This window comes from Myiozetetes cayanensis, unplaced genomic scaffold, assembly GCF_022539395.1.
Source record: "Myiozetetes cayanensis isolate MyiCay16 unplaced genomic scaffold, myiCay2020 scf4, whole genome shotgun sequence".
Classification (NCBI taxonomy): domain Eukaryota; kingdom Metazoa; phylum Chordata; class Aves; order Passeriformes; family Tyrannidae; genus Myiozetetes; species Myiozetetes cayanensis.
The window spans coordinates 1504506-1519317 of NW_026087631.1; the positions used below are offsets into that span (position 1 = coordinate 1504506).

General features: G+C 37.6%; 1 protein-coding gene across 1 annotated transcript in view; it reads left to right on the forward strand.

Annotated features, from left to right (window-relative positions):
• LRRC2 (leucine rich repeat containing 2) overlaps positions 1 to 14550 on the forward strand; it is a 54321-nt gene extending 39771 nt beyond the window's left edge. The window contains exons 5-8 of the mRNA XM_050329163.1: positions 8865 to 9010; positions 11124 to 11279; positions 12924 to 13060; positions 14501 to 14550. Coding sequence (XP_050185120.1) covers positions 8865 to 9010; positions 11124 to 11279; positions 12924 to 13060; positions 14501 to 14550 — 489 coding nt within the window. The remainder of the gene's footprint in view (positions 1 to 8864; positions 9011 to 11123; positions 11280 to 12923; positions 13061 to 14500) is intronic.
• Positions 14551 to 14812: the final 262 nt, after the last annotated feature.

The window sequence follows — 14812 nt, forward strand, 5'->3', positions numbered from 1 at the left end:
AGATTCACGGGGGCCTTGCTGCTGCGGGAGCTCTCATAAATGTTTTAACAGACAAGGAGGCTAAAGAAGGATATGGTTCTATGTTAGGATAGGATTATGCAGTTGGGGAGAGGAAAGTGTGTCAGTTGATCCTGCTTTTGACACTGTGCTTCCAAAGCTTACTAATTAATATAGCATCATTTCAAACCTACTTCATTATCAGAACAAGTCAGCAGCTAATAATAGCAGTCCACTTCACTGGAGATCTGACCCGTGCTACCTCTGTGCTGTGGCGGCAGTGACCTTTCATTTAGCTTTCACATGACTTCAACAAAAGAAACATCACCGTTCACAGTCTGATTTTTTTTTTTTATAATAGGAAATGACAGAGAAGTAGTTTTACAGCATAAGGGAAGACTTAACGGTGACCAAAGGGGCACGTTGTGAACACTCCGACATGGCTGTGTTGTTACAAAAGAATGGATCTAATTGTAAAAGAATTGAGTGGTAGCAAAGAGCATTTGGTACTGTTCTAGCCCTGCTTTCCCTCAAAACAGTTTGTAATCTCTTTGAGTCTAACAGCAAAGTAGGCTTTCAAAATATACTTGAATATAACTGAAGTTAATGGATTTTATTCATTAGTAGAACATATTCCTATCAGTAGTTACATAATTATAACTAGGCACATGATTGATCAACTTCACAGCTGTAAAAAACACTTCGTAAAAGCCTGACTGTGATTTTTATTCATCATCACTGGTCGGTGGGAAAGGCACAAAGACAAGGGACAGCCAGATCAGCTGAAAGCAGACATCATCCCATTTTTTTTTTCTCACATTAAACTCAGGTAAGTTCTCTGCCTTGCTAGCACTGGGCAAAAGAGCATAGAATTATACCCAGTGTTAAGTGGAAGTGATGCTGAGGGTGCAAGGGAACTCAGAGGGGGTTATGTCCCAGTGGCTCCTGCTTTTCTTGTTGAAGAGGTGCCAGCTGACAAACCTGGGCCTCTGTCATTCTTTCAGACTTCAGTACGAAGTGTGATGAGTTTCAGGTTAAGAAGTGAATGCCTGGAAAACTCAGAACAAATGATAAAAAACAGAGATGTTTCTTCAGCTGCTGTGAAGCCATCAAATTCACTACTTTTATGACTTGTCACAGAGCTAGCTGTCTACTACTGATGGAGTTTAGGAGATGTGTAATAAAAACAAAATTGACAAAGGGTATAGAAAGGTTAAAGTAACTTCATGGTTTGTGATGTAAACACAACTTTGCAAGAATAAGATTTTCAGACTTCCCCTATCTTTTGCTTTGTAAAAGTGATCCTGGTCTTTTTTGTTTCTTCCTATCTATTTTTAAATGGGATAAGTTTTATTTGATTCCCCATCACCTGCATTACTCTAGCCACATCAGACCATTGCTTTCAGGGCTGCCAAATTCTGTGACTCAAAGTTTGATGCTCCATGCATCAGTTTACATGTGCAGTGTGGATGTTTGGGATATGTGGCCAGTGCCATATTTTTTCACCTTATTTGGTGATTTTCTGTGTTTCTGTTCACTTTCTCCCATTTGCTTGTGTTGACTATTAATGGTGCTGAAACTGCACAGCAGAGCTCTCTTAATGTGGTTTTTTTACAGCACAGCATTACAGAGATTTGTTTGCAGCACTATGTGCTCTGGTAAGATAATGTTAGTACAGTAATACCCTGCTAAATTGCAGATCTGCTTTATAAAAAATGCAACTTTTAGAAGCTTTCACATTTGAAAGCTGAACAAGCAAGCTGAACGTAGCGTTCAGTATTATTCTGCTAGAACATCAGTGAGGTGTTTGTGTCCTCTTCTGAGGCTGAAAGAATTTGAGCTGTGCTTGTTTGAACTTTGGCCATAGAAATAGAGATTTTCATTATTTGTCTAAATGTCAGGTTCCTCAGAACTCTTTGGAGTTCTTAAATTGAAAAAACATACTATTGAAAATTCTCTGGTCTAATCGTGTAGAAGTTTCACCGTATTGAGAGTTGCAGTCCTTTTTGGTTATGTTGCTTTTGTGAGCAACATTATAAAGGAAGAATGCAACATGAATTTATTATTTCTTGCTCAATTGTTAATCTGTACAGTTTTCCCTAATCTTGATTTAGGTCCTTCAAAACTACTGCAATACTATCCCCCCCCCCCCCGAAAAAAAGTAAAAAACGTAACAAAATTAATAAAATCTTTCCATTCTGTTATTGTCCATTATTCTCATCTGAATCTCATGTGCTGTTATAATTTACCTTGAGAAAAACTGGCAAGAATGGTGTTTTTTATGTAGTGCACAATTGTTTTATTTACTAATTTGGTGTTAATTATTGCATACCACATATAACCAACTATTTATTTGCTTTTTTTGACCACTGGTGCATACTGAACACAAGACTTTCATGGATTTATTTTTTCATCTTTCCCTCTTTTGCCTGGTTTCTGTCTGTTTAAGAAGTGTGGTTTAGTTGACTTGCATTAGTTCTTGCATTAGCTTGTACTTCTCCATATTAGATTTTATTTGCACTTGTGAAAATCTTCACAGTTTTAGACACATGCTATTAATGACAAATGTTACTCCTTCTCTGTTTTCGTTCAGTAGTCATATTTTCCTTAGTCATGGTAATATTTGTATATGCTCAAAGCATTACACAGGTATTTGTAAAATGTCATGGCCACAGAAAATTTTACCTGACATTGCACACGATATACACAAATATGCACAAGATTTTTGTTGTTTACTATTAAAAATTACTATGGCAATATATGTCTCCAGCAGCAATGTGCAGCTAAGCAAAGATAAGTTACTTGGACTCAGTCAGAAGGGAACTGAGTAGTAAACCAGCTATTTGTAACCTATTTATTTTGATAAAGGGCATAAAAGTAAAAGTGTCTGAGCTTACACTGTTTCACTACAGTGAAACCTCTTTCTACACAATTTATCTTCTGAGCAACTGTGCTGGGACAGTCCAGATGACTGATTTTGTTAGACATATTTTTCCTGATGTTTGAGGGACATGGGACAACATTTAGCATTCCAAGGAGCATTGTGGAAATTTGTGCCTACCTCTTCCTGGGCTACTCTGAGTTGATGGAAGAGCTGCTGACATAATTTAGACCTAGGAGCTTCCCAGAAATATAGGAGCCTGGCAGACATATTCTATGCAGGCATTTCTTTTTGTTTTCTTAAAAAGAACATTTCAGCAAGTGCTTCATTAGTGTACAGCGGAAAAAAAACCCAACAAAACAAAAAACCCAAGAAAGGAAAATTTGAGGGCGTTCCAGTAAAAAAGCAGGTGAGGTTTGTAGGCTTGCTGTGGGGGAGCACCATAGACCACGTGCCTGGGTGGTATTCCTGGAGGGCTCCAATGTGCCTGTGCCGGATCTCCACAAATTTCACAGTAGGGGAATTCTTCCTTTAAAATCCCTCTTGAAAGCCCAGCTGCCTTGCAAGCTTCCTTAAGTATGTGTATGAATAAGTATTCAGTTATAATTTTATTAGCAGACACAAAAAGAACAGCAATAATTTATTTAATAGCTTAAATTATTTGGATGCTCTAAGGTTTCACTTGGTCACAAAATAGCAACGAAACACTAAAACCTGTAATAACTCATAGCCTCGTGCTCTTAACTGCACCAAGAAGTTCTTAGAAGGTAGTCAGAGGTCTATTCTTGTCCAGATCAGGAAAAGACCTCTTGCATGTCTGATTATTTTACTAATACTAGTTTTATTTCCATTTTTTTTTTCACATTTGTGTCAAAGCAAGACATAAAACTTCCTAGAAATACTGTTACAACATAGGGAGAAAAACATCCCTTGGGAAAAGATGGAAATTTTGCAACAATTTTCTCTGCTAGAAAAGGTCCAATTCCAGACCAGGTATGTCAAGGTGTGCAGAGCAGTCTTATCTCCACTTCGAATTTCCAGGATCTAATATTTTCTTTATGAAACTCCTGCTTCAAGAAAAGACAAATCCAGCTCCAAGTTGCAGAGTTCTGCTGGTAGACAATTGTAGTATTTGTCACACTCCTCTAGTTCACAGCTCCACAACAGGCATTTTGTGTTGAATTTCAGTGAAGTTGCTCTGTGCGAAGACAAAAAGAATTTCTACCATTTCTGTTTGCAAACAAACAAAAAATCCCATGGAGATGCTTATTCCTGGTATCTTCTCATCACAAGCCTTCTGACCCCTGCTGCTGGAGTCAAAATGTCCTCTTTTCCCCTTAATATTTTGTCTTCCATCTTATTTATAAGCAAGCTGATTTCTGGCTGGCATTACATGAAAATCTTGTTTCTAAGTTTATCAGGCTATCTCTGTTCAATCTGGTGTAGAATGTAGATTGTTGTCAGCCTCCATATACATGTGGTAAAATAATCCCATCATCAACCATAAAAATTGGGTTATTTTAGCCATAGGACCACATTCTTAATTTTACTGGAATGATTTTCTTGCACATTTTTTCCAATTATTTATTTTGCATCTGTCAGTCTTATATCATTACCTGGTCCCCTTCTGCTGATTTTACCTCTTCAAACATACTTGACAATTTTTTCCTTTCAAGTGAATGTTTACTATTTTATCAATGTAAAACAAAAACAAGAGTCAGTGTGTTATAATTCTTTATTTTAGCTGTCATCTTTGCTTATAATATCTTTTTTAAGTTGCTACAGAATAAACATCCTTATCTTTTGGGTGTTTTTCCCATGCCACATTTTGGAAAACAGTGATTTATTCTGGGTTTCAGAATAAGCTTAAATGAACATACTCAGTTTTTTAAATCAGGAAGGTAACTTCACAGGCTGCAATGTTCTGTCATGGCAAACCAGAATTGTTGTACATACTGAAGTGGTAATTAGGATGGCACCATCTGAATAGCATCCCTTCAATTGCTATGCATTTTGGAGCAGAAATTAAAAGTGGTTTTGGCTTTGTCTATATTCTGTTGCGAAAGTGAGCAGTTTTGGTCATCCCATGGTAAGGAACAGGATGTACCTTAAAAAAGGTTTTTTTGACAGATTCAAGGACAGTTTGTCTCAAAACAGTCTGGAGAGGTCAGTTGATGCCCATTGCTCCTAACATTGCTGTTCTTCCTCTCGTGGTGGTTTTAATTAAAACAAATGATGAGTATGTTCCCAAAGTGAGCTACTGGATCTGTTTAAGTTGATGTGGAATGTGTAACTGACTTCTGGGGGAGCCTAGTTTTCATTTCTAATGCGTGTCCTTAATTTACAAGTTTTGGAGATTTGGAGATGAGACGATTTCATGATGGTGAAATGCAATAATGTATGCAGACCGTGTGTAGCTGCAGCAGTAATGCTATGAAAATTTAATGTAACTAATCAACATAAATTTATTTTTTTTAGACAGCAGTCTCGTTTTGGTTTCAGCCCAGGAAATCATTAATTGGGTACTTAATTTCATGCACTTGCCTGTTGGCTTGGAACAACGGCTATACTTAGATTTAAACACATGATCCACATTCTTATGGATTTTAACTGTGTGATGACAGTCCTGCTCTCATTGCTCTATGATCACCTGTGATCACCTGTGATCACCTTGTCACTGTGTTCAGTGAGCTAATGAGATGCTGGGTCCCAAACTATGTTGTTTGGGAGGCAACACACGTTTTGGAAGGCAGTATAAGTGATAACCTATACTACTGAAGTGGTACAAATTGTCTTTGACTTCACTGAGTTTGAAATTTCAGGGCGAAAGCAGATTTGTAGTGCATGGACAGACATTTCTGGGTCAATCCTTTGTAGGTCTTGTCATAATTAACTTCATTGGGTTGCGGTTTCTATTGCAGAGTGTTTAAATGTAACTGAAAAATATGGTATTTGACACAACTTTATTCCTCTTAATTTGTTGGTGCTAGGTAGAAGGCAACCTGTGAGAAACTGTCATCCAACCTTATCAGTAAATTCCTTTCATAGCAAAAAAGCAGAACAAAAATAAAATCACACCTGTTAATCCAATAGTTGTTCAGCCCAGGACATGGTGTCCTTTTCTTTCAACTGAAGGTTTAAACTGCCAGAGGGAAGGAAAAGCAGAGGAGCTTTACAAGTTATCTGAATTATTTCTACAAACAAAACTATGAGGATAGGTAAAACAGGCGAGTTTGTCAAATAAAAATGGCAAGAATGATTAAACATAAGTACCACAATAAGTGTGCCCAGGTAGCTAGACGATTAAATATAGTTTTTAGGAGGGAGACATGCTTGTTTGAAAATGAAATGCTATAAAAAGTGCAAGAATCAATCAGTTCTTCAAGAAGAAATGGAACACACGGGGTTTTCCTTTAGGAAATTTAATACACAGCTGCCATAATTTCCAATACCCTATCACAGGTACTTGTTGGTAACACCTCAGAAACAGACTAAATTAAAAACTCCATTAAGTTTCAACATACTCTGCAAGATGGACAGGTTTTATTAAATATTACCCCAAAAGAACAGGTACTGAGGTCTTGCAGCATACACAGTGCAATCATGGCTCCATGTATTCTGTGGCATGGTGAACCAAAATTTGCATCAGTGGAGTCCATGACCTTATATTTTGTTGGTACGTCTTTACGGGAATACAAACTCCTGAAATACGTATGTTTTAATCTAATCAATATTAAAGTATTAAAATAATATCTTTTCCCTATTAAACCAAAAATGGAAGAAACAGCTGTGTTTCTTACAAAAAAATATTGCTGTGTTAGTATTGCTTATAACATTTAATTCAATAAAGCAGTGTTAGGAAAATGTGTAAGACTAGTTACTGCTGCTGAAAAAATATAATATTACCATCTAGAGTTAATGTTAGCAAGTTGTTTGTGTGACAGGTGACTGCATGTGAAAGCAAAGTGTTTAGGAACTTGGGTGAACAGTAATGCCAGTTTATTTCACCAAGCATCTGCTGCTTTGTGTCTAGAGAAGGTGGCTTTTCTTCTTTGGGGATGGTTTCAGAGCACTTTGGTGTTTAAGCCCCTGGGATATTGCTTTAATTCTGTGCCTGCAATATTTTTTTGTGGGGAGACCTTGTTCAAAAAATGTACCAACAGCTTTAGCAAATTGTTCTGAGTTCAAATCGTTCAGGGAAACTTGAAATATTTGCTTGGGATTTAAAACTGTGGTGGTAATTTGAAACCACAAAGTATAAATTATTTTCTATGCCACTTATTTTCTATGTTCTTTTGCTGCTACGATCTAGAACAGTCACTGTGCTTTCCCTGTTCAAAAGGAGGTTCTGTTTTGTTGGGAAAAAGATTCAGTATGGAAAATTTACATTTTTAGTAAGTGTTCATTGCTAGGAGTCAGTCCTCAAAAAGACAAAATGGTTTGGAAGTGAGAAGTGGGCTTGCTTGCTTGCTCTGAATCCACAGTGAGACATGCTCAGAGTGGTGCCTCACCTGCTCCAGGGCTGTTTTAAGATGGTGGGGGGAGATTCTGAAATTATACCTTTAATTTGAGGAACTCTGAACCCCTATTACGTTTCCAAAAGACAAACTTAACCACGTAGCCACCTGTAACAGAATAGCTCCAGAAAAAGTCCCTGAAAATATTTCTCCACATGTTAAGATTTTGCAGTTACGTGAGGTTATAACTGGAGAAAACAAGCAAGCAAGTAAAGCCCACAAAGCCCCAAAGAATCCAATAACCTACACCCCACAAACAAAAAAAATACAAAGAACCTCAAACCAAACTGGCTCTGACACAACACCAACTCTGAATGAGAAAGTGTTACATAGCAATGGTCAAACTAAGATGAAAGTCTCCCAATACTACAGTAAGAAGGAGTTTGAACAGAAAATATAAAAAACAATTAGTAAATACTAATAAAGAAAATAATTTTCAATTATTTGGGATGTTTTTCATTACTTTTTGATTTTTTTCCCTTAACTTCTGCTGTTGCATGCATTCTGCTTACTCTGGAAGTGGAAAATGTATTTGTTTTGGGGCTTTTGTTCCTCCTTATTTTCTACATTCTAAGATACCTTCAGCAAAGGACAAGGAATTTTTTTTGCTACTTTTTCTTCTGTGTCAGGATCTGTAGAGCTGGGTGGTGATGGTGACATATGATTAGAAACTCAGAAATATAATTTCCGTCATAAACTAGTGTTTTTGGTTAACATTTATACTCCTTTGATATTCACTTTAGCTATCTGCATGGTTTTATGAACACTGATAATGTGAATAATTGATTTGGTACAGAGAGAACTTCATTTAACACATTAATTTCTTAACCAGGTATATTTTACATTTGTAGTTAACCTTTATGGCACTAAAGGTTCATTACTTAAAAATGTAATTCCTTTGAAAAGTACTCAAATAGAAAGCTCTTATTATATATTTAGTTTGCAGTATGGAAGATGTATTGTTAAAGATCTTTGAAAAATAGTGAACCAAATTTTCTGTTGCATTAAATTGGTAGTTTCATTTTCTAATGGTGTCCTAGCAATGCACTCTCAGTGCATAATAGAGTTATGGCAATGGGAATTTATGTAATTTTGATAGGATTTATCAAATCTCTGATTTTAGGAATGGTAACTTGTATTAGTCATATAAATTGTGTTTTGTCACTTCAAAACCAAGTAATTTTCTGGTTCAACTTGTCATCTGAAACTGTAGGGTTTTAAAGAATGAAAATTTCATTGAACCCCCTGGTGATATTAGAAAGGGGATGAACATTTTGGGAAGTAGCAATTTCTGAATCCCTTTCTCCTATAAAATGATGACTAACAGATTAGGCTGGTAAAACATTGAGTAAAAAAATAATAAACTCTTATCTTCCTTAGTGCTTTGAGGGGAATAGAAATGGTTGATGAGTGAAATGTCTTTTTGTATTTGCAAAATTTGGCTAACACAGAGCACTGCTTCGTTCTAGCTAAGTAACCTGAAACAAGTGACAGTTGTGGATGTGTCAGCAAACAAGTTCCATTCTATTCCAATTTGTGTGCTCCGGATGTCGAATTTGCAGTGCTTGGATATCAGCAGCAACAACCTGAAAGACCTCCCAGAAGACATAGACAGGTAGTTTATGTTTTAATTCACTGACAGGTTTATGAACTAATCAGTCATTTAGAAATTAATAAGCTTCCAGGAAACACATTTATTGAAAAACCACGTGAAAAAAACCCCCACATGTGGAAATGTATCGGATGTTTTTGCATGTCAACATTCCATTAGTATTGATGGGCTATGTCAGACAACAGAAACTACTTTTTCTATCTCATTGATGGTAATCAGTGAACTGGATGAATTTTCTGCTGCTTTCATGGTAATTTATTGTTGTATCTGAGCACTGGTTTTCGGTAAGTTAATGGGGTGTGCTCTTCCCCAGGTCCAGCAAAGGGGACTCACCACGGGGAGCTGGCAGCAGTAACCCTCTGGAGTGTAGGTGGGGAGGAGGAAAAGATAAACTAAAACATATTCAGGTTACTGAGACAACCTGTCAAGTTTCCTTAGTAAAGTAGAAAAATATTGGTAAGATTGAAAAAATCACTGACAATCCTCCCCTTCTCCTGTGAAGCATACATGCTTGTGCACACACATACTCACTCTTCCAGTTTAGGGACCCACTAGAACTAGTTTTAAGCCAAACCACACTGATCCTTTCAATGGGACTTGTTAGCCTAAGATAGCTCTTTTCTTATTCTTGGGCCTATTTATTCACTCTGGAGTCCCGTGGTGACTTGATTTACAAAACTTTGTATGGCCGTAAGTAAACGAAAAAACTTATTAACTAAAACTTATTAAAAAAATACTCTGGGTTATTTGTTGATCTGGGAATAGAAATCCCTGAGGCAGAAGAAATTTCACAGAAAACTCGTTCAGTCCTAACTTTCTCAAGGCCTTTGTTGCTGGGCAAAAAGGCTTTTCTCGGACATTGTGTAATCACAGATTATTCTGAGGGCAGGGCTGAGGTCTTAATTTGTGTTAGTAATTCCCGTGCACTAGCTACAAACAGAATAAACCTGCCACTGTTCTCCAGGGGGACTGACCAGAGATTTCATCAACTTCAAAGAGCTTTTAAGAGGGTATTTTTCTTTTATGGAAGGACACCCACTCAACCTAAGGATCATTTTTCCCCTGAGTTGCAGACCTGATACTAAAATACCATAATCAGACACGAAAAAAATAAGGTTTTCTTTGCTTGACTTTGGGTTTTGATTTTTGAGATTCCTTGGGCTCATTTGCATTCCAAAGACTACGAAGTGTCAGGATATGCCCCCTGTCCCAGTAAACTGATACTCTTATTTGGACTCATGACTGCAGTGCCTGTAGTGCCAAGGAACCTCAGCGAACTACCACAAAAGTAATGTGATTAATAGCGATGTCTGTGACTAATAACAATGTCTGTGATTAATAACTATGATGCCTTACTTAATATCTTCCTCTGAGTTCAAATGGACCACGTGGACCAGACAAGCAATAGCCTGCAGCAGTGTTTGAGGAACGGACCCTTGCAGTCCAAAGAGACAAACCTTTTTCATCAATTTGCTATGCTTTTTGTCTTCTGCCTACTCCAAGGAATAGATGCAGAGCCACAAATTTCTATCACATTAGGAGAAGCTAGGGGAAAATAAAGCAAAAATTCCTCCATGAAACACTGTCTTTGAATTGATTTCAGTGGGACAGCTTGGAAGAGTCTTATGACTAGGAGCTAGTCTTTCTCTTGCTCCCCACAGTACTAATTACTGAAAAACAATAGATGGGGACTTACTGCCTGGCACAGACATACCTGGTTCACAGAAACCAGCACATGGACAAAGCTGTGAGCTGATGAGCTATATTTTTCATTACTTCCAGGGTGCACATGATGAGGTTTTATATCATGTTCTGTCAACATCTTCTGTATGAAAGCACAGTAAATTTTGTAACCTTTTATCTTCAGTATGCTCTTGATTACTTGTCAGAGGTGTACTATTAATATCTATAATGCTGAACCATGACTGGAGATTTCCATTAAAGTTGATGAAAATCTGTGAAAGTGGGGTTTGAGTGATTTTTTTTTGAGAAGTCAAAGACGTTGCACGTAATTGATCCTATTATACACAAGATTAAGTCAGTATTGCTGTTTTGGATAGATGTTCCTGTCTGAAAAAAGTATTTTAAGTCATCTTTATCTTTTATATCTTTACAGGTTAGATCAATTGCAGACACTTCTCTTACAGAAAAACAAGCTGACTTATCTTCCACGAGCTCTTGTCAATATGCCAAAGCTCAGTTTGCTGGTTGTCAGTGGTGATGACCTGGTCGAGGTACCCACAGCCATCTGTGAGTCTACCACAGGCTTGAAGTAAGTAAAAGTGAGAGAGAAAGGGAAAATGTTCTTAAGAAAATTAGGTACAGGCAACCAAGATAAATACTCTCGTGGGCATCAGTTTCCACAAATTCTGACCCAGTTAATATCAGAGTGGCAAAGGGGGCACTACAAAAATTGGAAATTATTAAAGGATCTGCACCTTTCTGATTTTCACCTGCTGGTTACCTGCATTGTAAACCTGCCTAAACTGCTATTCCTGGGTAGATGGGGTCATAGCAGCTGTCTCAGAGGAGGGCCAGTAGCCTGGCAGTTAGCTGTTGATAAGCTCAGTGCTGCCCAAAGCATCTTGCTGGGAGAGGGACACGTGGATAGTAAAAGGTTAAATAAGGTCCCGTGATTTTAGAAGTTCTTTGCTGTGAAATGCCACCTTATTGCTGCACACAGGATAAGACTAGGAGGCCTTTTACTCTGCAGTTGTGGTGGTCACGCTTGGGAAGGGACACAGCTGGAGCAGTTGACCCCAGCTGACCCATAGGGTGTCATACTCAAAGCCAGGAGAAAGGAGAGTGAAGGTTGGTCACTTGTTATTAAGGTTTTTTTGTCTTCCAAGGAAACCAGCTATGTAAACTGAGCCTCTGCTTCCCAGGAAGTGGCTAGACATGACCTGTTGAGAAGTAGGGAATTGGGTTTTTGCTTTGCTTTGCTTTGCTCTAGTGCATAGCTTTTATTTTTCTCGTTAAGCTCTCTCAACTTACAACTTTTTCATCTGCTGTTTTCCACTTGTCTTGCTGAGAAGTGGGAGAGAGAGAGAGCTTCTTGGTGGGCACTTGGCCAGCCAAAGTCAGCTGATCACAGACTCACAGCAATTCATGAGCTTTTGGAAAGCCGTATGATTTGCTGAAACATTTGTTCATTTGAAAGCAACAATTTTGTTGATGTTTTTTCCTTTCTTGGAGTGAAAATTAGAGATTTTCAGAATGCAGTGCACTTAAGTTGGACATTAAGCAAGTTGTTTATGTAACCACCTAGTTTTTCATATGCAACATGCACCTTCAGGAAGCTTGCAAATGCAATGTAATGCAAGTCCAGGCATGCGTTGTAAAAGAGAATTATTAACTATTAATGTAATCACAACAAAAAATAATTATTGTTAACAACCAAATTATTAATAACAAGCAAAAAATAATTATTATTAATGTATAACAACAAAAAAAATGGAAGTATGTACTGTTGCCTAAGTGATACCAGCAAAATTCCAGATTGCCAGGCAATGTTGTTAGGATGGAGTTTGTATTGCTTATCAACAGATGTGAGATTACAGTGTAGTCTGTCAGAAATTCCATAATAAAGAAATGTACCTATTGTTACAAAGAATGATTTATGTAGATAGACAGAAAGAGATAAATCTGATCATATTTATATGGAAAGTGGAGTATAGAGAAGGTACCATTTGAAATCTGTGTTTCCAATAGTAGGTGTATCCTAACAGTGCCATAATGCCAATTTGAGCCGATGTTCTTTACAGTTCTCCTTCTGGCTCCAGCAGCAATTTCTTCAATGTCATTCATGTCGACCAGTGACGTTCAGCAGCCTGTAGCATATTTTCTTCTGCTAATCTCTGTCTAGATTCTAAATCAGCAGTCTGTAGCATATTTTCTTCTGCTAATCTCTGTCTAGATTCGTAAGTCTCAGGAGTGGTCCAGCTGAAACGATTGTATGCGAGGACACTGAAGAAATTATAGAAAGTGAACGTGAACGTGAGCAAGTTGACAAAGAGTTTATGAAGGCGTACATTGACGACCTAAAGGAAAGGGGTATGTGTTAACTTGCAGTAAGCTTCCTGCTCCCTTGGATATAAGTGCAGGCACCTGCTGGGAACATTTATTTTTGAGAGTACAAGCCATAACTCCTTAAACTGCAGTTGTCCATTATGGTGTTGAATAAGACTGATAGTGAAAATGCCAGGTGTGTTTTGTTAAAAGATTGGGCTCTAACTAGGAAACTTGATATTGAAGTAATGTGTAGAAACTTAATTGTGTGTTTGTACATGCATTAACCTTAATTCACCAGTAATGTATACAAAGTTTATTCTCATTCCCTAGATTTAATTACCTCACTTGGGATTAGCATTAGTGATGTCAAATTCCTGGAGTGCTTCTCCTCCTCAAAGAGAAGCATATTATATATATGAAAGGGTCTTTGTACTAGCAGAACATTCTTTAACAATATTATCTGTGTCAGGGCAATGATTGTTTAACTGCTGTACAATCAGAGTAAAATCTCTGCTTTTTTCTTTATTGCACATCACCTGAAGCTTTGCATATTGCTTCACTTTGCTACTTTGTCTTACATTTACCATCATTAAGAAACTGTTGATTTACTGAGCCTTTAGTAAAATGTTAGGAGACAAAGGGGAAGTTTCCTGTGAGCCAGAATACCCCGTAGACTCTGCTTTAATCCCTTTGAGAGTTTGTGTGTAGAAATGACGTTTGTGGAATGAATATTTTGATATCTTTTCATTCCTTGCAGATCATTTAAGTGATCTGTGCAGTGGTCCCATGAGACCTGGTAAAAGAGAAATATGAAGAAAGGCCATAGGATGTGGCTTCAGAATTGTTTTCATGTTCTGATACTGGACTTTTTCCCCCTTAATGTCCATGATCTGAGCACTGGAGTATTCATGCTGTTTCTAAAGTGAAATCTGCTATAAAGGCGCCAGATTCCAACACTGGTGACAGTGGTGGTTAAAAATGTAGGGAAGGAAAGAATGGAGGAAAAACTGAGGTCATAATTTGGGCTTTAGAGATAGTCATAAAACATGTAGTGGTGGAGTTGTGTTTACATGCTTATGACATGTGAAGTTCTCCTGGCTGCCTGAAACTTGCATTTGGACCTACGGAGAACAGTCCAGTCCATGTTCCTTTGGGGCAAGGCAGCTCAGGGACACACAGGACAAAACTTACCTCCATGCTTTTTATGATGCGTTTGGATCATGGATCACTCTTGTATTTCGTGCTTCTGAACTTCTCTGCCATGGATTAAGCCAACACCTGCTTTTGAAAAACAGACTGGAGAAGGAATAGCTCGTGCAAAATACAAACCAGCAGAATTTCTGAGAGATAGCACAGAGATCACTTGTAGAGTACCTTTGAAGTAAAACCAAGCCCAGCTGTTTCTAGTTAAGGGTTTCATTAATTTGTGCTGGATTACACAGCTAAAATCTGAGATGTATTTCTTTTTTCTCTTTTTCACAGAGTCTGCTCCTTCCTACACTACGAAAGTGTTACTCAGTCTTCAGCTCTGAAGATCAAAAACCTCTAAATCACTAGTGAATGTCTGAAAAATCCTCTTTTTATCCACCTGAATAGTAAACACTGGAAAATATAGATGATCAGAATTACATCAAAATCATAACGAATCATTTATTTGTTACTGTAGTTGTTTCCACTAAATACAGGTAAAAACAAGGGGCAGCAGAGCCTTCATTAGATGCTGTTTCACATTTTAAGTCAACATATTTATTTTCAAGTTCAACAGCATTAGTCGCTAATTTGCATACAGACCTG